Source organism: Sesamum indicum, linkage group LG2, assembly GCF_000512975.1.
Source record: "Sesamum indicum cultivar Zhongzhi No. 13 linkage group LG2, S_indicum_v1.0, whole genome shotgun sequence".
In the NCBI taxonomy this organism is placed as follows: Eukaryota; Viridiplantae; Streptophyta; class Magnoliopsida; order Lamiales; family Pedaliaceae; genus Sesamum; species Sesamum indicum.
Window position 1 is genome coordinate 7,958,312 of NC_026146.1, and position 24,336 is coordinate 7,982,647.

General features: G+C 33.5%; 1 protein-coding gene and 2 long non-coding RNA genes across 4 annotated transcripts; all 3 read left to right on the top strand.

The window, feature by feature from the left end:
* Positions 5,141-7,523, top strand: LOC110011288. The gene is made up of 2 exons (XR_002286249.1): positions 5,141-6,226; positions 6,379-7,523. It is a non-coding gene; the product is annotated as an uncharacterized LOC110011288 (long non-coding RNA).
* LOC105155592 lies at positions 14,076-14,379 on the top strand. The gene is made up of 2 exons (XR_847316.2): positions 14,076-14,196; positions 14,342-14,379. It is a non-coding gene; the product is annotated as an uncharacterized LOC105155592 (long non-coding RNA).
* LOC105155593 lies at positions 21,299-24,094 on the top strand. 2 transcript variants are annotated; one of them, XM_020692039.1, is made up of 4 exons: positions 21,299-22,023; positions 22,824-22,917; positions 23,484-23,542; positions 23,705-24,094. In XM_020692039.1, exons 1-4 carry the CDS (start codon positions 21,973-21,975, stop codon positions 23,894-23,896), a joined length of 396 nt encoding a protein of 131 aa, XP_020547698.1. In that variant the 5' UTR covers positions 21,299-21,972; the 3' UTR covers positions 23,897-24,094. The 2 variants fall into 2 exon arrangements, with proteins under 2 accessions (XP_020547698.1, XP_011069789.1); XM_011071487.2 differs by lacking the exon at positions 22,824-22,917 and having other exon boundaries at positions 21,306-22,023.

Below are 24,336 nucleotides of genomic sequence, written 5' to 3' on the forward strand. Positions count from 1 at the left end.
GTTTCTTCAGTAACATTTGCAAAACCATTTTGAGAATTTTTCTTTGGTTTCTTACAGTCTTTTATAAAATGACCTCTACCCCCACAATTATAACACTTAAGGTCTTTCTTAGTGTTTTTATCATCATTTCTTTTATTATAATACTTAGTCTTAGAAGGACTTTTACTCCTGCTTCTACTACGGCTTTTGCTATGTTTTCTAAACTTATAGTTATTATTATTATTTATAGACTTAGGTCTTCCTCTTACAAAGTTCACTTCATTATTACTGGTGTTAGGAGCATTTGTTTTTAAATCCATTTCTTTGCTTTTTAACCCACTAATAACTGTTTCTAGGCTTACATTATCACGACCATATTTAATAGCTGCCTTAACATCAGCATAGGACTCATGTATAGCATTCAATAGAACTATAGGTGTATAGTCATCAATATTTGTATCCCCAGTAAATTTAATATCTTGAATTAGCTTTGTAAAATTATCAATATTTTCTTCAGTATTTTTAGAAAGATCAAGTTTATATCTAAAAAATTTTTCTAAAAGAAATAATTTACTGGGAAGAGATGTTTCAGTATAGAGTTCTTCTAGTTTATTCCAAAGTTCTTTAGCAGTATTTTGTTTTCCAACTTTTCTTATCACAAAATTAGACAAATTCAAAATAATTGAAGAATAAGCATAATCATAATTTTCAAGAAGTTTTTCTTCAGAGACAGTTTCAGAGTATTTACCATCTATTTTAAAAACCTTTTGTTGTATTAAAATTTCTTTTATTTTTTGTTGCCAAATAGAAAAAACAGATTTTTCATTGAAAGATTACAAGTTATAGCCAGACATTATCATAGAAAATAGCATATCTCAGAATAATAATATGAACAAGTGGCAGTAAAATAACACAGAGCTATAATCAAAACAGATAAGTTGCAGGGACCTTGACTGCCCCTCAACCAGATACCCGAGGGCTTCTCGAGCACGGCCAAGTGAGGTCAACAGTAAGGGATTGGGAAACTGGGACAAGAAAAAATAAAAGAGTTTCAGAGTTAGAACAATGTTACCGTAGGTGGCTTTTCCGGCCAGAGACTTAACCCCGATGCTCTGATACCACTGTAAGGAATGGATCGGTCTCTAGCAAGTTGCAATACAAAAATGATTACAAAAACTTAAATATAATTATAGGCCTTCCTATAACAAATTACAAGGATTCTAATAAATAGAAAAACTGATACAAGAAATAAACCCAAAAACTGCAAGATAAGGGAGCAAGGGGACATGGGACAATTTTACGATTCAGGAGCCAAAAAGACTCAAGGCCTACAGAGGCCAAAGGCCACAACCCTTACACGGTTGCTCAAACAACTTAAAGCCACAAAGGCTTTCTGAACCACTAAGGTTCCACCTTAAATCCACAGAGGAAATGCCACAAAGATTTTATCAGAAAACCACAAAGGTTTGAGCCACAAAGGCTTTTAATCGTTTTTCAGAGAAAGAAGGAAGAAGATCAAAGAGGGTTTCTAACTTGTTAACCATGAGCCACACAGGAGCAGCCATATAAAGGGGCTGTCCATAAATGGCTTTTACAGCCATTTCTGGAGAATAGATGAACACAAAAGACAAGGGGTTGAGGGGAGAACCCAAGGGGTCGTCTGGAGAAGAGGAGAAGAGCAGACGGTGTTTGAATGAGGGAGGGAGATTATGGTTTGAGAAAGGATTGAAGGAGTAGGGTTAAGTATTAGGGTAGACGGGTCAAACCTTTGTGGATTGGGTCAAGTGGATATGTGGCCCAGTGGGCCTTAAGTAGTTTGGTCGTCCACTGCAGGGCCCAGACTTTGGTTTGGGCCATAATTATTTAACAGCAAGCCTACTTCCCATGGATAACTTAGGGTATGGGGATGTCCCGGTTATGTAAAGAGATTAGTTGGAGACAAGCTGGATTCAAGATCTAGTTTGTGCGGATTTATTGGTTATCCGAAGAAAATTGTGGGGTATTATTTCAATGATCCCTTGGAACAAAATGTGTTTGTTTTGAGAAATATAGTGTTCCTAAGAAAGGGGTTTCCACCGGATACCGGACGTGTGATGCATTGAGAGAGAGAGAGAGGGGTGATGTGGTGGTATCTTGGTAGTTTAATAAATTGGTATGAAAATTTACCTTGTGAAAAAATTTCATTTTTGTCATTTATAAATTAGTAAATTCATTTTGAGAGACAAGAAGAATGAGTGGATTATACAAAAATAAAGGAAAAAAATACAAGGACCCCCCATGATATTGAAAATGTTAAAAAAAAATTTAAAAAATAAAATATCAATTAATTATACCTCATGTGATACAAAAAAAATTCAAAAAACTCCCAACGTCAGAGTTGGTGGTACACGCTTGTTGACTGCGAATATGGGCCTGAAAAGTGCATTTGTTTTACAATTTTTCCATTCTCTCTAATCTAATTTATATAATATTGTATATATTATACAATATAATATATATAAAACTTAATATATTTTAAAATAATATATAAATATTTCTTCATAATAAATATTATTTTATAAGTAAATATATTGATGCGTGCAAAAATAGCACGGACCCAATGAGCTCGGACCTTCGTTTGGGATTTGGACCAACAAGTGTAAAGACTTGGGGAACGGAACCTGCAAAACAACATATTAACACTCTAACTCCCAAATTAGTATTGGATTCAAGAGAAAATAATCATAAAAAATAAACATAATGGGAAATTAAGATATGATAATCAAAGTGTAGGAGAAATTATGCTAAAATCACAAGAAAAATTATAATATTACATATAATTATGTCATCTAACTTATTTATGAAGCCACATAGGACTACCACAAAAAAATATTCAATTGGCATGGCATGTCATTTTTTCCATAAAAATTCTAAATTCGGACATCGAAGGACTAAATTCCATCAAGTTTGAAATTTAATGTACTTATAAAAAATTATCATACTAAAATTTGTATTGAGCATATTTAACGAATTAAAAAAATAATTTTTTCTATATAAAATTTTAATTTTATATATAATAGACATATTGCAGGTATATATTAATTAAAATTTATATTTTATATTATATAAATATACAATTTCTTCTCATATATATGGAGGGACATTTTAGTCATTCTCTCTAAAAAATACGCTTAGGTTGACCAGGGAATAGTATGAGTCATTATTCATAACATATGGGTGATTTTTCATATTTAAATTTTCACAAGTGCTTTTTTATATTTTTCTTATCACAGAGGGTCAAAATAAATTTAATCCCAAAAATAAGGGATAAAATATGTCAAAATACATAAAAACTTCTACATTAGACACAAAAGAAGGTTTTTTTTTTAAAATAATTAGTATAGATTTCCATCTCTTATTATGCACAAAAAACATATGAGAGGAACTTAGCCTTTTCGTTGGAGAAGAAAATTGGCATAATGCAATTTACCCCCTATGATATTAAAAATAAGCAGTTTATCTTTCTATGTTAAAAATGTAGTAATTTATCCATCTGTGCTTTTTTAAAATAAAGCACTTTACCTTCCCAAAATAGAGAGATAAATTGTTTCATTTGAAAAAGAGTAAAAATTATTTTGATACCCGAGTTTTAGCATTATTATCAAATTAATACATGAATTTTTGTAAAAGATATAATTGATACCCGAGTTTCTTCATAAATATAAATTTATACATGAGATTTTACAAATACTTGAATTAATATTTGAATTTCTCCATAATTGTCGAATACATACCTATATCTATTTTAAAATATTTTATAAAGACCAATATCCTTTAATCTAATGTTAGTTTCTCTTTTTTCTTATTTGAATCAAAATTAGTCCTAAATATTTATTTATCACGGTATATTCTATGATAAAATAAATAATATAATTTAATTATAACATAATAGTATTAGTAAATAGTAATATATAAATATTTTATCCTTTATTGACCCAAAAAAAAAATACACTTGATGAGAGCCACTAGTTTTATAAATAAGGTTACGGAATTTTAAAACTAAAAGTATATTTTAATTTTAATTACCTTAAAGTTACAATGTTCAGGAAAAATAGTAGAATTATATAGTTATTATATAAAAAATAACATGAAAAATTAAACAATAATAAATAATAAGACTGAGAAGTGTAATTAAAGTTCACAATTTAAAATAATGAATAAAGATAAAGTTATCTTATTATGGTAGATAGTTATTAAAAAAAAGAAAAGAATAGATATAGGAGATGAAATTTTATATTTTAATTTTAAAAATTAGAACTTAAGGAAAAGATTGGTGAAATTATTTTTTTTGTTTGTCTTACTATATTTTTTTCTTAAATTATAATATTTTAAAAATTAAATCCAAAAAATTACTTTTCGATCAGAATGTCTTTAACTTTTATCTTGAAACCATCAATTCTTACCCAATCTATTAAATGTTAATTTTAGTTATTGAATGAATATTCATATATACTAAACTAATTTACATTGTTTATTGTTGTCATTGAAAATTGTCAATTATAATAGTATGATTTATTTAATCATAGGACTATATTGTTCTATAAATAAATGGATATATATTAGATTAAAAGAGTAATTTTGTTATTATAAAATTTCTGAATAAAGATATGCATGACTTTTATGTAAAAACTCAAGTACCAATTAGGGCATTTATAAAAACTCGTGTATTCGTTTGATATTTATAAAGAAACTTGAGCATCAATTTCGATTATTTGCAAAAATTCATGTATTAATGTGATAATAATGTTAAAATTCAAGTATTAAAATAATTTTTACTCATAAAATATCAAAATGGCCGAAGAACTCGATTTTTTAACAATTCAAATTAAAAGGAAATTGGACGAAGAAGTCACAACCAAAATTGAAAACCATGAGAAAATACTAATGTCAGACATTATTTGTGTAAAATATATTTTAGTATGTAAGTAATATAAATGTTATACATATATATATATGCCTCGTTTGATTCTTGTGACAAAATTAAGCATGATGAGATTAAGCGGGATGAAAATGATTAATCCCATCATTTATTATATCTCGTTTGGTGCTTTTTTGAGAGGATGCTCGTCAAGTTTAGGTTTAGGTTTTTATTCTCATTTTGTCACTCTTGTAATGTCTTGTGTCACCTCAGTTTCCTATTATTTTCTTCTTAATGGCAGTGAGTTTGGTTCTCTTACCTTACCTAGATGACTCCGTCAAGGAGATCCTCTCACCCCCTGTTTTTTTCTAATATTCATGGAAGCTTTCAGTTCATTGTTACAGAATGCAGAAAAGGCTGGTCATATTCAAGGAATTGTTGTATGCAAAAAGGCAAATGACCCACAAATTTACCGTTGTGCTACCTTTTCGTCAATCCTTTGTATCAAAGAAGTTCTGAACACCTATGCAAAAGCGTCTGGCCAAGTGGTGAATCTCAGTAAATCCTCTGGTCTTGAGCAGACTACCAATGATTTTTTTAAGGCGACTTTACCGAATATATTAGGACTTAGACGAGAAGAACAACTAGAACGTTATCTCAGCTTACCTTCGATGGTGGGACGATCATGAAAAGGAGTATTCTCGTATATTCGGATAGAGTACGGCAGAAGATTCATGGCTAGAACCAGAACAACCTATCACAAGCAGGCAAGGCAGTCATTCAAGCTATACTGTCATATATTATTAGTGTTTTTCGGCTCCCAAATTCGCTACTCAATGAAATACAAGGAATGATGCAGACTTCTTTTGGCATAATAATGATAAAAGATGGATTCATTGGATTGGATGGCCATGGTTATGTCAAAGAAAATTGGAAGGAGGATTGGGCTTTTGATCCTTGAAAGTTTTTAATTTAGCAATGTTGGCTAAGCAGTTGTGGGGGTTTTTGATGGAACCACAATGTCTTTTGTCATAGGTACTAAAAGCGAAGTATTTTCCAAACATGCACTGGTGGCTGCTCTTATTGACCCTCGTACACAAGATTGGGATAGAGAGATTCTTAATGGTTTGTTCTTAGAACAAGATAGAGAAATCATCCTTTAGATGCCCCTCAGCAACACAGATCAACCAGACTCAATTTGTTGGCACCGCACACGAATGGTTCATTCAGTGTCAAGAGCGCTTATTTTGTAGCCCTACAGAACCAAATGGAGCTTCTACAAGTGCAACATCGGCAAGCGTCAACACCGGCATATGGAAGAAAATCTGGAATGCTAATGTTCCCCCTAAGGTGCGTAACTTTGTGTCAAAACTTGCATTAAATTCTCTTCTGACGAGTTATAATCTGAGTAAAAAATTGAGGTTACTACAATTCTCTTGCCCTTTTTGCGATGTACCAAATGAAATGCTGAAACATACATTCATTCAATGCCACTATGCTAGACAAGTGTGGGCATTAGCTGAATTACCGTGGTCAATGGCTTCAACCTGGGGCAATTGTCCTCTTGAGTGACTCCAACATCTGTCGGACTCCCTTTCTGGTGAAGAATTTGATAGGGTGCTGGTGATTTGCTGGTTTTTATGGTGGAGTAGGAACAAACTATGTATGGAAAAGAAATACACAACCTCAATTCAGACAGTGAATCCAGCTAATGCTTTTGACACGACATTCAGGATGGTGAACCTCAAAAAGCTTCACAAATTCAGATTGCTAGTAACCCGAGTGTAAGTTGGTCACCTCCACCCTTTCCACGGTGCAGTGTTCAATAACAAAATGGAAGTTGGCATTGGGGTTGTGGCTAGAGAATGTAATGGAACTGTCTTAACTTGGGTTTCCGACATAATTTGAAGAAGAGGTGATGTTTGTAGTAGATGTGATTTCTTAGGGTAAATCATGTCTAAGTCTGGAGAGAAATATGTGGTGTATCAAGGCTTGTATTCATTCAAAAAGAAAATAGTGTTGTACAGTGCTTTATATACACAGGAAGAGAATTAACAAAAATATAACTGCTGCTAACTAACTAGATGAAATCGTGTTCCTAACTAACAAAAGTGTCAAACTACAAAATACAACTAATACAACAATCAGCAACATCAACTTGCAGCCTGCTCTGTTTTGTGAATATTGCTGCTACTGCTGTTGGTTGCTTGCTATTGTTTTCTGCTGCAAAATAATCATAACACCCCCCTCAAGCTGGAGCGCCGGAGGCCAAGCCCAGCTTGACGAACAAACGAGCAAAATCAGCAGAGGGGGAGGACTTTGTGAGAATGTCAGCCAACTGGTCACGCCCAGACATGTGAGAAGGCTAAATAAATCCCAACTTGAACTGATCCCGCACGAGGTGACAATCGATGTCAAGGTGTTTCGTGCGTTTGTGGAACATGGGATTGGCGGTGATATGGATAGCGGCCTGATTATCGCACCAAAATGGAACAGGCATGGGAAATTGAACACGAAAGGAGCGTAAGAGATAAGATAACCACAGAAGTTCACACACGGCTGCACCCATGCTGCGATATTTGGCTTCGGCGGAAGAACGGGACACGGTGACCTATTTCTTGGACTTCCAAGAGACCAAGGAAGAGCTCAATAAGATGCAAAAATCATAAATTGAACGGCGAGAATCTGGATAGGACCGCCATGAAGCATCAGTGCAGACTGAAGGATGGAGGCTGTTGCAGGAAGGGAATAAAAGACCAAGGGAGGAGGTCCCCTTGAGATAACGGAGCACATGAATTGCAGCATCCTAGTAGGCAGAACGGGGACGTTGTAGGAACTGCGATAACTGCTGAACGGCGAAAGAAACATCAGGCCTGGTGAAGCCAAGGTACAAGAGGCGTCCAACCAAGCGGCGATAAGAGCTGGAATCTTGAAGAAGAGAACTATCATCTATAGAAAGCTTAAGACCAGGATGCAACGGAGTGGAAACAGCATTAGCATTCAGCAAGCTTGTATCAAGAAGAATATCTAGAAGATACTTGTGTTGGAAAACAAGTAAGCCATGGGAAGACCGCACAAGTTCAAGTCCTAGGAAGTATTTAGCCGCACCCAAATCTTTGATGGTGAATAGAGAATGGAGGTGAACTTTCAATGCCTCAGTTTTTGCCGCCGAATCACCTGTCAACAATATATCATCGACATAAACGAGTAAGGCCATAAAACAAGAATCAGTGATCTTGAGAAAAAGACAATGATCATGAGGGCATTGGGTGTAGCCAAAAACTTGCAATTGATCAGTGAGTTCGATGTTCCATTGACGGGACGCCTGCTTCAACCCGTAAAGGGAAAGATGTAGCTTGCAAACATGGTTAGGAGCCACCAACTTATAACCTTCAGGAGGTGACATAAACACTTCCTCGTCGAGATGTCCGTGCAAGAATGCGTTGTTGACATCCAATTGCCACAAAGGCCACCCTCTCGCCACAGCCACAGCTAAGAAAACCCCCACCATCACAACTTTCGCCACAAGGGAGAAACTATCGAAGTAGTCGACGCCCTCTATCTGGTTATACCCCTTTGCGAAGGCGAGCTTTGTGACGCATCACAGTACCATCTGGGTTCAATTTGAGTTTATATACCCAGCGACACCCAATAGGCTTCTTCCCAGGAGGCAGAGGAACTGTGGACCAAGTATTGTTACGCTCCGAAGCTGCGAGCTCTTCATCCATAGCGGCAATTCAATTGGAATCCTTGCTGGCCTCAGCATACGACCTGGGTTCCTAGATAGAGGACAAAAGAGCAACAAAAGACGTTTGTGCAAGTGTATAAGAGGATAGTAAACAGGAGGAACGTCGTGAGGAACGCATCACGATGACATACATAATCTGTTAATCAGGCGGGTTGTGGATTGTTCGTGAGGAACGTCGTGAAACAGGGACCGATGGGGAGGTATAAGAGGGTATAATCGAGTTGGGAGGAGTAGGTGAAGCTTAGGAAATGTCTTGTGGGACAACAGGTAGATGGGAATTAGAGACGCTAGACAGTGAAGGGGAAACAGGGGCGATTGAAGGGGAAGACGGAACAGGAGAGTCATCATCATTATCAGTATAAAATGGGTAGTGTTCAAGTGAGGGAGACACAACTACAGGTGGAATAGAGGCAAAGGGAAATACATTTTCATAAAAGACAACGTCTCTATAAATGAAGAGATGACGTGTCGTGAGGTCGAACACTTTATATCCTTTGTGATTATGACTATAGCCAAGAAAAATGCACTTATGTGCACAGGGTGTGAACTTACACTTAGAGGGTGAGTTATTTGACGCGAAACAGAGACATCCGAACACTTTAAGGTTCGAATAAGAGGGTAGTTTACGGAAGACAACTTCATAGGGGGACTTCCAGTTTAATATGTGAGTGGGCATCCTATTTATCAGATAAGTTGCGGCAAGAATCAAAGTACCCCAAAACTGAATAGGAAGGTGTGCTTGAAAGAGGAGTACTCGCGCTACATCGAGGATGTATCTATGTTTCCTCTCTACAACACCATTAGACTGAGGTGTGTATGGACAGGTCCTATGGTGGACAATACCAAGAGATTGGAACAAGGTTTGACAAGCAAAGTTGGCGAATTTGATTCCATTGTCTGACCTCACCATTTTAACCTTACAATCAAATTGTGTCTGTACCATTTTAAGGAACACATCAAGGATACGAGTGACTTGTGTCTTATAAAGAAGGAGGAAAGTCCATGCGGCGGACTTAAGTCATCGACAATGGTAAGGAAGTAATTGCAATCATCAAATGTTGGGGTCTTGTAAGGGTCCCAAAGATCGACATGAATTAATTTAAAAGTGTTTGTAGTGTGAATGGGACAAGATTGAAAGGGTAATCTACTTTGTTTTGCAAGAGGACATGTAGTACAAGGTTCAGAAAAATCAGTAGACTTTATGGCAGAAATGTGTTTGAGGACATTGGAGGATGGGTGCCCCAGCCGCCTATGCCACAAGACATTATTGCAATGATCTAAAACAACAGGTAAGACATCTTGAACAGAGTTTTAAGGACGCTACAACAGTTGAATGAAATGAGGACTTGTTTAGTACATAGAGATTTTTGTAAAGCTTGCCTATGACTATGGTTTTGTTAGTCTTCTGGTCCTGTAATACACAATGGGAGGAGTAAAATTTTACTTCAATAGATGACTGCAAACAAAGCTTGGAAACAGATAGCAAACTATATTGAAAATGAGGTACATAAAGGACATCAGTATGAGTGAGAGTGCAGTGCAAAGTGATATTGCCTCTGTGAGTGACTGACTTTGTTGTGCCATCTGGAAGGTATATAAGAGAGGTAGAAGAACAAGGCATCAAGGTCTGAAAAGTGTTTTTGTGTGCACACATGTGATTTGTTGCACCTGTGTCAACTATCCAAGAATCCGAGAGCATATTATGAGTGTCAGAAAGGACGTAACTTGTACCTGCCAAATTGTCCAGTTGGGCGAAGTTTGTCTGCAAAGAATCCCCAGACATTTACACTTGATTTTTCTCTATCTTCATCAAACGAATCAACTCCTGCAGCAAGACTTCTTGGTTGCTTTCTTTGTGAGGTTCCTCTAATCGTGTATGGTATGCCTTTGCAACCCCTGTTTCCTTCTTCCTTTTCTCAATTAAGTCTCTATACCACTCCGGCGTTCCGTGAATTTTGAAGCACGTATCCCTCGTGTGTCCCGCACGATTGCAATTACTGCAATGTAATCCCCTCTTATCAGAGAACAGTCTTTGCTGCCCAGGCCTAGGTACAAACTCCTTTCTATTTCCTGCTCTTACCTGCATCGCTACATTGTCCATAGAATCTGCTCCCTCCATGCTGACCTCTCTCTGTTTCTCCACGCGCAGAATCATAGAATATGTTTTATTCACCGTAGGTATGGGGTCCATAACAAGCAATTGGTCTCACAGATGATCAAAGTTCTCACTCAAACCCATCAAAAATTGAGTTAACCGTGTGAAAGTCGCTTGATCAGCAGCTGTTTTGTAAGCTCCACAAGTACATCTGCAAGTACATTGTGGAGTGGGCATCAACACATCAAGTTCATCCCAAATCATACGCAGCCTTGAGAAGTATTCAACCACTGATTTATTTCTTTGCGTCAAGGATGCGATTTCCCGCTTGTATCAAGGTTTGTATTCATTCAAAAGGAAATGGTATTGTACAGTGCCTTATATACAGAGGAAGAGAATTAACAGAAATATAACTGATGCGTACTAACTCAGAACTAACTAACTAGATGAAGCGTGTCCCTAACTAACAAAAGTGTCAAACTACAAAATACAACTAATACAACAATCAACGACATCAACTTGCAACCTACTCTGTTTGTGAAGATTGCTGCTACTGCTGCTGGTTGCTTGCTATTGTTTGTTGCTGCAAAATAATTATAACAATGTTGAATTTGCTGAAGCTGTTGCGGCAAGGGAAGCGGTGGATTTGGCAAGAAAACACAACTGGGACAAAATTGCATTGGGAGGGGATTGCATCAATCTGATTTACAAGCTTAATGGTACTGAGAGGGACCTTTCTTCCACCAGCCCAATTGTTAATGATTCCAAAATCTTAGTTTTTTTTTTTTTTTTTTTTTTTTGAGTAAATATAACTTTTATTAAATAAATATTACAAGCGTACAGTACAACAGTGCTCAATGAGTGACGTCTCCCTCGATAGGCCAAGAGATATGCCAAAGTCTATATAATGCATAAGAACTAACAAAGCAAGATAAAGAAGCACTAAGAATCCCCTGTCTAACCTCTTCCACAATGAGTCCAGCAAGTGCGGTCGGTACTCGTTCAAACTATTCAAAACGTCAAGTTATGTTCCTTTCGAATATAATACACACATGAAACCAGTAGCGCACGATAAGCCAAAAACCTTAATTAGTTTTTGCGACTTTTCTAATTTTTCTTATGTTTCGCGTTTTAACAATGTTTTAGCTCATAAGTTGGCAAACTTTTCTAGAAGTCGCTGCATAGGATCAGATTGCTTCTCACGTGATGAAGCAATCTGTTTTAACTTGTCAAACTCTGATTTTTATACTTTAATATATTGATCTTTTTCCCTCTAAAAAAAATATCTCATATGGTAATATAGTTTGATGTTTAATTATGATTAAATATAGAAGGTCTTTATGGGTATCCCATTTTAAGTTTTTTTATTTTAATAGTGTAGTTTGTGAATAATTATAAAAAACTAAAAAAAAATAATATTTATTAACAAATATTTTTTAAAATAAAAATCATTAGGAAATATTTCTTTTTTTTTTCCATATTCATATGAGGTAGAAATTCAAATAGACATTCAAGGAAAAAATAAAAAAGGACAAGGAATGTTTAATTTTTTTAAAAAGATTTTTGAGAGTCTGTCGAAAATTCTACTCTCAAAATCTTTAATAATTAATCAAAAATTAAATACTTTTCAAAAGTTTTCAAAAAAATAAAGTAATATTTTTTTAATATTATTATTATTATTAAATTTTTATACTATTATAAAAGATAACTCTTTTGTCGTACCAACTTATGAATATTAGAATTTACCGTTTAAATCATTTATTTCTTATCAGAATAATAATTTTATAATTACAATTTTTTCTCTCTCACATTGCTCTATTGTTTCTCTCACATCAAACATCCTCATGTTTCTTTTTCTTATAATTTCTTTTTATTAAATCCACAACTATATTGTATTTTTTTTCTCTCTTACTTCACGTGCTTTTCTCTAACATACTTTTCTTTCCCATTCTCACGACATGATTGTTGTTTTTATTAAAAAAAAAAAAAATTCTCTTCATCTTACATCATAATTTTTTTTAATATATTCATAAAATTGCGTACAGCGACGACTAGTTATTATAAAAGAAAAGAGAAGTATATGGTGGAGAAAGTGAGAAGGCAATTAGGTAACAATTTTGTTTTTTTAGTTCTACCTTAAATGGGATAATTACTCTTCCTCAGGACTAATATAATTACACGTAAATTCTCTATGATTCGAGAATTTATATTTATTACACCCGATATTTACTTCCGTCTATCAAATAAGTCCTTTCGTTAGTCAAAAGTCGTTTCGTTAGTCAAAATTTATTGAATTTGCTAATATTAAAAAAAAGAATAAAAAATTATTTTATACCCAATTGGCTTATTACTAATTTATTGCAGGCCAGAAGAATCTTTTTGTAACCAAATTATCCTTACATATTTTAACACGTTAATGCACGTGAAGAGCTATATTTTCACCGTTCTAAGAGTAGTTTAGTCAGAAAAAAATTATTTAACCCTCATTAAGTCAATAATAAGTAAATTGATGGTACATATCAATTTTTAGTTTTTTTTATTAACATCAACAAATTTAGTGAATTTTGACTAACGGATGAATGTGTTTATTAAATGAAAGCATACCTTTAATAATACTAGAAGTAATTTTTCAAACTACGTAAAGTCTACGTGTAGCTACACCAAACTTCAACGAATAAAGTATAATTACCTCTTAATTAAATAATCGATAGTATCAACAAGACATACCACGTATAATATCACTAGAAAAATTATAACATTTAACTACAATTAATTCCATGATTAATAACAAATCAATACCCGTATCAATAGTTACTCACCATGGTTATCAACAGTTGTTGACCGTAGTTTTTGTAGGGTTGGTTAAAATATTTATCATGACTAAAACCCATATCAAATATTTTGACTATGGCTTTTAGTCGTGGCAGATAATTTCATTATAAAAAAATTAATTTTTCATTGATTTTATTAAAGCGTATTTAATAATAATCATTTATCATGATTTTTAGCCATAACCAGCTAATATTATAATTTTTTTTCTATTATATTAACACTAAATTCTAATATTATGAATCAAATATATACATAACGTCATAATGCATCTAAATTAAACATAGTAAAAAATATGGAAATGATGGCCAAACTGGTCCACCCTCGATATAGCGGGGTCGTATACAACCAACGACCTCCAAACCCCCACGTGTATAACCCACCCGCCAAAATCTATTGGTCCAAATCCGACGTTGGGATGAGGACAAGTACTTGTCCGAACCGGACACGCGTCGCGTAAACAATTACATGGTACACGGTCGTTAGCTAATAAAACCAACGGGAAATATGCATTCAGTTTTAGACTGCAAAACCGCACTTTCCCCTTTCTCTCTCCTCCCTCATCCCGAGGAGAGAGAGGAGAAAAGAAAATCAAACAGCACCATTTTCATATCCCAACCCTGAGATCTCCCTCCCATTGCCTCTCAGGTGCGTGATTCTCATACAATCACGATAACGCGCACAGACACATGTGGGTCTGTGTGTGATTTTGCTGTTTTAATTTCTCTCTCTGTTTTTTTTTTTTTAATAATAAACTTGGGGTATTTACAGATCGTTTTGGGTTTGTTTTCAGGTAATCTCCCAAGTGATCCGATCTCATCCTTGATAAAGGGAAACAATCGGATCCGGGTCGGGTTTTTATATTAAAGATGGAGATGCAATGGTGGGAGAAAATGTTAACTCCGATGCGCAAGGTTTATGCCAAAGTTTCTAGACGGATCAGGTTTCGCAGACGCGGTTAGCTTTTTTCTTGTTTCTTTTTTGTCTATGACGGGTTTGGATTCGAATTACCGAGTGGATTCATTTCAAATTTAGTTAATGGGATAATTACAATCACATCTGATATTTTGTGTAATTACACGTAATTTTTCTGTAGATTCGAAAATTACATCCAGTATATTCAAGATATTTTTATGTCTAATAAATAAGTCCTTTTGTTAGTCAAAATTAATCGAATATTCACGAAAAACGGGGATAAAACTTCTTATTTAACCTCAATTAACTTGTTACTGGTTTATTGCAGGTCAGATAATTATTTTTGTGACCAAATTAGCCGTATATATCTTCATATGTTAATAATGTGAGATGTATATTTTCATTGTGACAAGGGTAGTTTAGTCAAAAAAAGATTTGTTTGAACTGCGATAAATCAGTAATGAGTCAATCAATGGTAAATATCAATTTTCCTTCATTTTTTCTTCTTGTTAATATCAACAAATTTAGTGAATTTTGACTAACGGATGAACCTATTTGTTAGACGGAAGCAAACTTTAGGGGTATTAGATGTAATTTTTTTATTCATATGGGGTCTATGTGTAATTACACAAAACTTCAAGGAAGGGGACTGTAATTCTCCCTACATTAAATAGAGGAAAAGATGCAACAAAATTTGAAATAGAAAAGAAAATTGAATTCGCTGAATTACTATGTCGTGACATTATTTGCTCGTTTAATTTAATTTACTTTAAACTTGTATAATTTTTGAAAAAAGATAACCATATAAAAAATATTTTCGTTCTTATTTGATAAATATATTTATTAATAAGTTTTAAAATTTATATTTTTAGTAACTTAAAATTACTCTAGGAACCATCTATTTTGATTTATAACAATTTTTAAGCTTTATTTACTATTTATTACACTATTGACCATGCATAACAAGATGAGTTGATTTACTATTTTTAACCATGTAGACTCAAAATAGGGAAGGACAAATATTTATTGTCATGGCAAGAAAATAACTCAATAACTAGGAAAATTTTGATGTTAAAATTAGCGTCAAGATAATTAGCAAATAAAATTTTTGTTGCTAATTTATATATTATTTAATATATTTTAAACAATTTGTTGCTAAGTTCATTAGTAAGTAAATTTTTGTTGTTGAATTCATTTGCAAGTGAATTTCTTATATTAAATAATATAAATTCATGAGGAGAATTTTATTTGGTAATTATCTCGATGTTAATTTTTTTTTTTTCCCGTGCTATTGAGCCATTTTCTTATAGTGGTGTAATTGTGGTAGAGGATTCAAGAATGCTTTCTTGAATCTATATTACACGAATTTACTCTTTCCTTATTCATCGACACATGCGATTATCAATCTGACAAAAGATCTTTGATCATGTACTTTGCTATGCATAAACGCTTCATCTTCATGGAAAATTCTAGGTCGGACCTGACTTGACCGAATCGGAACCAATCATATGATAAGTGCAATACACTTGTCGTATGTATGGTTGGTGTACAGATCAGGGAAAGTGACCAATCATATAGCAATTGTGATGCACTTGCTCTATGATTGATTTGACTTGATCGGAGCAAGAATTTTTTCCATCTTCATGGTAAATATCTGATGAGTAAGTGAAAATTTTCAGGGCACATTAAACTTCGGCGTGATGTGAGGACATGCGAGTACGAGGATGTCCACATTTTATGGGACATGTTGAAGAGGAAGGAGACGGATCTCACCGGAAGGAGAAAGCAATCCTGTTGGAAGCTTCACTGGACAAAGTGCGCCCCTTTGCGTGGCCGCAGAGTCTGAGTTGTTTTTTTGTATTCCATTACAAGAATTGAATGAAAACCTGCATACTTATGCAGTATGTCTGCTCTCGACATCGATCAACCTCAGAAGCTCTGAATTGATGGTACCATGTTTGTTGAAGTACTCAGCATACAGACATAGGTTCTTTTTTTGTTTTTCATGTAAGAAATATATATATGCTGAACTGATACATGTGGTAGTGGCTCTCATACTGTATGTATATGGGTAATAAGTGAGAAACCAACCCTTTACTCCTGCTTTATATTTCTCCCAGTTAATATAAATTTGTTGTATAGGAATTCTATTATGAGTTATATGGTTGGTCTCCTAAGTTTGTAGAGGATATTGTATTTGCGTTTGTTTATCTCAAACGTATATTCTCTACGAGAATTTCAAGAATAATTGTATACTTCATTGTATTTTTTATAATTGTACAAAAAATATATTTTTTTTTAGCTCAACTTGTATATATAACACACACTACCACAAATATAACATTTAACCAATAGATGGCCGTATCAAATAATTATCGGCTACAACCATGCAGGTTATTGGCCGTCATTTTTCCGATGGTGGCTAAAATATTTGCTAATATTTATACAATGGCTTTTAACTGTAGCAAATAATTTTTTCATTATTGAAAATCTAATTTTTTGCGTCGATGTTATTTAACTATAGATAACAATAATTATTTACCATAATTTTTAGTTATAATTTAATAATATTGTAGCCAATAGTGATTTTTTTTCCAGTGACTTCACATAATAAAGAGTACTTACATTCACACTATTTGTGGTTAGGTTTTTTAATTCATAGGTATTTTCTATTATTTTCAAAAGGGAAAATTGCATAATAATCCTTGTGTTATTCAAAAATTTGCTAAAAGTTTACCTGTGTTAATTAAATAGCCTAAAAAAACCCTCTATAATTATAAACCCTGCAAAAAAAATTCTCTCCGTAAAAAAAAATAGAGAGTGGCCTACACGCGTTACATATGAGACTGGGACAATATTTTGACCTAATTTCAGTCTTTGACTTTATATGTAAAAAATATTATTACATCAAGTTAAATTATTTTACAGATAAATTTTTTTTGTAGGATTATTTTAATATTTATAAGTTTTTAAAATTAAAATACATAATTATTTTCCTAAATATTATTAGTTAATTTGATTTTGTGTTGAATATATTTTAAAATTATATTATTTATATAAATTACACTAAATAAATTTTACTATGTAGTATAATAATATTTGAATATAAAATATACATAATTAATTTAATTTATAAAATTAAAAAGAAAAAAAAGCATGGCATCCCCAAGTCGCCCCCCACCCCTGTCCTGCTGCGGCAGCACGCCTCTGCTTCCACCTTGCGATCTCCGTCTCACCACCGTCTCTGTCTGGTGTTAAAATATATGAAATTTGAACCGTTCATTTTTAACTATTTAAGATCAATGATTACTAAAAATTGATTAGATCTTACGATTTTAATGCGATAATAAAAGATCCAACGGTTATTATAATAACACTAATTTATATATATAAGGGTATAACAGAAAATTAAAAACAAATTTGATGATGTTAAGTTAAACAAACAGCAAGGCGAGAGTGTGGAAAGTTTTAAAAAAATAGAGTTTTTTTTGCTTATATTTTTAACATAGGAGGTTTTTAGTTGAATTTTCATAGCATTGGAGGGTTTTATGTAATTTTTCGTTTACATAATTACAAGTACACATCGAGGAGTACTATTACAATATATTTTAATTTGTGATCACAATTTCAATTTTAAGAGGTGTACTTATAATTTTGTAAAGAACCAAAAATATATGTATATTTAGACCTAATTTTTTAGAATGTTCATATAATTTATCCAATGATTAATAAATGCACGGTTGGAATGCTTAAAAACATGGAGGAAATTTATTCCACAAGTAATTGCTTACCAACTACGACAACCAACATATGTTTGTATTATGAACACTAGCCGTTGTGACACGTTATTCCTATGTGTATATAGTAAATATTTTTTTATGCTTTATAATATTATAAGTAAGAGTAAAATATATAAACCAATATATTACATTAATTAAAAAAATAATATTTGATCAATAAATATAAATTTTGAAAAGTTGAATAAGTTAATTATCTTATCATGGATAACATTTTTTAATTTCACAAAAAAATGGTACGACGGTGTTATTAATCACCTGTTGAGAGTACGAAGAGACTTTTCTTTTCGTATTAATATAAATATACTTAGGCAATCTCCAGAATTAACAAAAATAATGCTAATGCTCCTACCATCACACACTCTCCTCTCTCTCTCTCTTATGGATTTTAAAAGATCATTTTAGTCCAATTTTTCCCCTTATTTGCAAAATTAACACATGCTCAACCAAAATGGTATTAAGGCCTATGTTTTATTTAAAAAAAATTATTAATTTATATTATATTGATATTTGAATCCCTAGGAGAATTTTTAAAAGTATGGAATCGAATGAAAGTTCGAGTTACGATGAAAATAAAGAATATTTTTAGGATCTGAAAATACAGAGGAGGAATTTCTTCATGTAATTTCTCAAAACGATTGAGATGTCGTTAGAATGGGTCAAAAAAGAGGAAAAATTGGATCTGCTTGCAAAAGAAGCGAAGGAGGACCGGATGCAGAGAGACTACTAGAAAATACAGTGAGAAGTCTACAATTCATCGAGATTTAGGGAAGAATTCCAGCCAGATGAGACGGATTGGGTTTATTTCTAAAATGTTACAATTCCTAGAATTATGATAAAAGGATTTGTTGAAAGAACTCGAGCTGAGTACCTCAAAAATCTCTCAATATTTAAGAGATATCCAAAAAATGGTTCAAAACTATGGACATCAGCTAATCCACATACTTATGAAAATAGATCCGTTCAACCAAAAGATGGACGAGATTATAAAGATCATCCCAAATACACATAAGAATTTTCAGATCTGTAAGCCAAAAGGTTACATATCTAAAGAGAAATCAAAGAAATACCCTTGAGATATCTAGATCGTATAAGGAGCATATCAGAGACGTCTTTGGACAAGTACCTCTTCTACATAAAAAAAAAAAATGGCGATGGAGATTCCAAATCCAAAGACATAGACAGTTCTACTTCTTGAGATCCTCAAATCGATAAAATAGTGAAAGTATCAAAGGTAGATCTGTTAAATCTACAGGAGTTAGCAGATTTTTTTTTCCCACTTAGGATTGTGGATTTAATCAACGTCAAGACCAAAAAACCATTCTTGCACTACAATAGCTGTAGGGAAGCACAAGCTAAAATGATCCTCCACAGGATCATGTGATTGTGGATTTCCACACCAACTCCACCTCCTCATTTATGGGAACTAGATTGAGAGAAAATCCAGGACGAAATTCGATATGAGTGCCCAAAAATATACCATGGGCAAGAATCATGCTCCATTCTTTGTATCCATATGACACTATACTCAACCATCAACTCAAGTAGTATTCTCCCATAATTTTTATCATAATTGTTAGAAATATTAAGTATTATGAAATAATCTTTCTTTTTGACAGTTTTAAAGTTTAAATGGATTGGTTATTTCATATGATATCAAACCTACCTAAATAAAGGGTTCTCAACTTGAATACCCCTTTTGTCCATTTATAGAATTAAAAAAAAAAAAAAAGAGTACTACGGTACTGCAAGAAAATATAATATTAATGGCAAAATATAAAGTGATAATATTAAATTATTTTCATTAAAAATATATTTGAAGTAACGATTATTTTGATTTTGACACAATATATAAGTTATTAATAATAATAATTAGGGACACATTTATAGCGGCAATACAAATAATAATAATGAATAATTATTATTACCAAGTTGTCACTGTATATGTCACTAAGTGCTTTTACTGACAAGTTTATGCAAAACTTTGTCACTAGTTTCAATAATGATAATTTTCACAATACAATCACGACTAATAAAATTATAAAATTTATTATCGTTACAAAATAATATTTTTTTGTCATTAGATATATAATTAATGATAACATTAAAATTATCACTCGAACTTCTTTTTATCGCTTCTTTTGTTTTGTAGTGCGTGCAATACCCGACAAAGAGGGATATTGTTTACACGTACATACATGAATGCACGAGTTAAAAATATTAAATATTAACAGGCTATTTATTCACGTTTTTATTTTTAATTTTCAATTAAATATTTCTCACTCTCCAACATATTACATTTTCAAATGAGATGATTATTCAACATCACTAAACTTGTCAATCATATTTCATGTCATCATTGATTCATATTATATAATTAAGTTTTATAACATTAAACAAATTTAAAATTAAAAAAATAAAGAGTACGATACTCCCTAATATTAGGTCTAATTATACAAATAATCTCTATTATTTAAAAAATTATAAGTAGATCATTTGAAGCTCTATTTGCAATTAGAAGAGGACAAAATTCTACAAATATACTGAATTGAATTAATTTTAACATCCGTTTAGAGGATTTACAAAAATCAAGAGATATTTACGTTATTAAATTAAATCTTACAAAATATCAATGTAGTTTACCCTAAAATTAATTGGTGAATCACATGGATACCAATTAAGAGTAAGTTTAATTACATAAACACTCGCCATCTTTTACAAATTATAAATACACCCCTTAAAGTTATAGTTATAATTACAACTACACTTCTATGTAGAGATGAAATATTACAAATACACCCCCAGTTTAAGAAGTATATTATAATTTTATAAAAATTATAAAGTATTTATGTAATTAAAATTAATTTCAGGGGTGTAAAATGTAATTTATCTTAAAATCAATTAATCAGTTTTCAGCTTGGAAGCAGTGGGGAGCACGAAGGCATGAATGAATCAGCACAAGCGGACAAAACAGAAGTGCACATCGTAGCTCACAAATCCAAGCTCTAAGTGAAGGGAATAGCGTAAGATGGCGAAGGGAAAAAGTAATTTGTCTTTCTCAAAAGCCAATCTTGAAGCCTGCAGACGGCGCGCATTCCCACCGCACTCCACCAGCATTCATTTCTGCTCCATTGCAATTTATTCAGTCATTCATTCCTCTTCATCAGTCCTCTGCATTTTCTGCAGCAAGAATACAAACAACAATCGCATTAAATCTCTATCACTACCAACCCTTTTTAATTTCCCAACTCCATCAGTCACCAGCAGCAATGGCCATCACAATGAAGCCCACATGATCATTCATCATGACTCATCACCGCGAAGCTTTTTTTGAAATATTTTATTTGTTTATGATTATTATATATTCTGGGCATGGGCAGCTGGGCATTCTTCTCCTTATCTCCGCGGATTTTTTGGTAGACATAATCTAAGCAAGAACAGACTTTTCTAAATGGGTAGAGTTTGTTGGGTTTTAGTGGGCTGTTTGTTTGCTTTTCTGCTTTGAAATTCTTGCGGAGGACACTGTTTCGCTCCTTTTTGGCATTATTAGAGTTGTGGGCTTACAGGATTGCCTCTAGAATAAAAAGATTGAAGCTTTTTTGGCCTGAAAAGTAGTCAATTTTTTTGTTTTTTTTTTTTTTTTTTGGTTTTGGCTGAGATACAATGAAGGGTTTTGGATTCTTGTGTTTGTTGTTGTTGATTGGAACAGCTGATGTTGTGTTCCTTGGTTGCTCCAGCAAGGGAAGCATCAGTCCCAGTCCAGGTAAATTTCTTACTGATTTTTCACTATTTTATAGGCCCAAGAATATATATGCAACTTTGATTTTCTCATGAACTGATACTTTTGGAGCAAAATAGAAAGAACCCTATTACTGTTAATAAGAACCTTTAACAAACTGAGGAAGTATATCTTGCATGGAGAAATTTTAAGATGTAGTTGTCAGACAACATCATGGCCTGCAACGTTGGGACCTTAGGCATATGTAACATTGGCACTATTTAGCGTCTATCAAAAGGTTGGAGACACCTATTGTTCAGGAAATTGCGTGAATCTAGTAGTGGTTGATCTATCTTAGAGAAATTAGTGTTATTAATGGGATAAGTTTATCATCTTGCCTAAACAAAAGGGAATCGATGTTAATAGCTTTTCAACGTAATTCGTGAACTATTTGCAGTTTTTGAAAAAGTTGTTGAAGTATCTCAAGGACCGGCAAATTCTTGATTTTTCTCTGATCCTGACTATGGATATGTTCGATTGTAGGAAATCCTTTTCACGAGGATCAGAAGAGTCTGTGAATCCCTTTTGACATTCAATCAGAACACATAAAAAGCTTTCAGAAAAATATATGTGCTGCCTTTATAGTTCATATAATTTAATCTGAATCTGCATGAGATATTCTGAACTTCACTAAGCTTTCTGTGACACTGTAGCTGCTTCATGAATTCTGTTACTAGGGTAGTGTAGATTACTTCGATGTTTTAATAATGTTTTTCACTATGAATCACAATGGATTGACATAGGAACTTCAGTTACCAGAACAGTTTTCTTGTTGCTTAAATCAGGTCAAGAAACCAAAGGGGACCAGTTGCAGTAGTGTTTGTTTGTGTTGCTGGTGGCTGGGCGGATGCTTAAACCAAATAATTGCATTTATTCGGGGTGTGATTCTCTCAGTTCATCTCAGAGAAAACGCGATTAACTTCCTTATGTGGTCGCGTGCATATACCTTTATGAATAAAACAGTCTTGTTATGAGCAAATGCCTTACAAATAGGAACAAAGGGAAAAGTGAAGATAGCTACTTTATTTGAGAGCTTGAAGTGCCTTAGTTTATTTTACTTGAACTTAGAAAATCTTGCTCTAGGCATATATCGCAGTAAAATCCGTCATGCTAAAATCTTTCTGGGACTAATATGTCTGCATTCCATTGGTACATATTTTGAGATACAGTGCCTCGGATGGTATATTTTATAGATCAAGTTGATCAATTAATGAATTTTCCCTTGCTATGATTTTTGCTTTGTCCTTTCCTATTTTGTCATCTCAGAATCAGCCATTAGCTAAAATAATGTTCTGGGAGTGTAGACATCTTGTTCAGATGCTTAAAATACGAATCAAATAAGTATATTGTCTTTTAGTTTCTAGCTGACTTGGTAACCAAATTAAGAGCTCATTGGATTTCCCTTCACTTGAATTAGTTAACGACCTGTTCATTCTTGGTTGTAGGAATGTTTTCAACAGGGCAAAATGCTGCAGTGTCAACCGTGAAAAGCCGGAAGCTTAAGGTAAATTTGAACTAACTACTTCTGCTTAATTATGCCTCCAAGGATGGGATACGGATGAATTAGACTACACATAGTAAGGTGCCTGAGGTGCAAATTTTGTCTGTTCTCCTTTACATAAACTGTTATGTGTTATGCTTCTGTTGTTGTTTACCTGATCTGCAGGACAACATCGACCCTCCTAGCTCAAACCGTGATGATGCAGGCCTTGTGACTTTGGAAGATTACCGTCCCATTGATCCAGTTCCAAACTCAAAGGCTTCAATAAGACCTGGACCTATCCAGCATGGTACTCCACTAATGCCTTACATCCCAAGACCTTCGCCTCCTCCAGGTCGACCAAAGCATGGTGGCTAATGTGAGCTCACTTTTTCATAACTGATAACAACACGTTCGAATGATGTTATAACTATTTAGTTTGAAGCGGACATTCAGCTATCTCGTCTACTATTATGTTCTTGTTTATAATCCTAATCCACTTTTAACGTGGCATGCTTGTAACTTTGTGTCCTTCCATCATCAACATTTGCTAACGAAAGAGTGGATGTTCTTTCAGACTGTCTCCAGTTTATTTATTCTCAACTGTAGATTAGAGTAATTCAACTTGTCTGCTTTCTTGCGTGCTTGTTTTTTGTGGGCTATCGATAAATTTTACGCCTTACCAGTCCTAGAGATTTGTCAGTCAAGATTCTGCAAGCCCAGAAAGAACTGTACCACGCCCTAAAACAGTCTTGTGAGCAACTTTTGAGTGGTGATTTGATTGGAGCCCCAGCACCACAGTTAGACAGCATATGAGT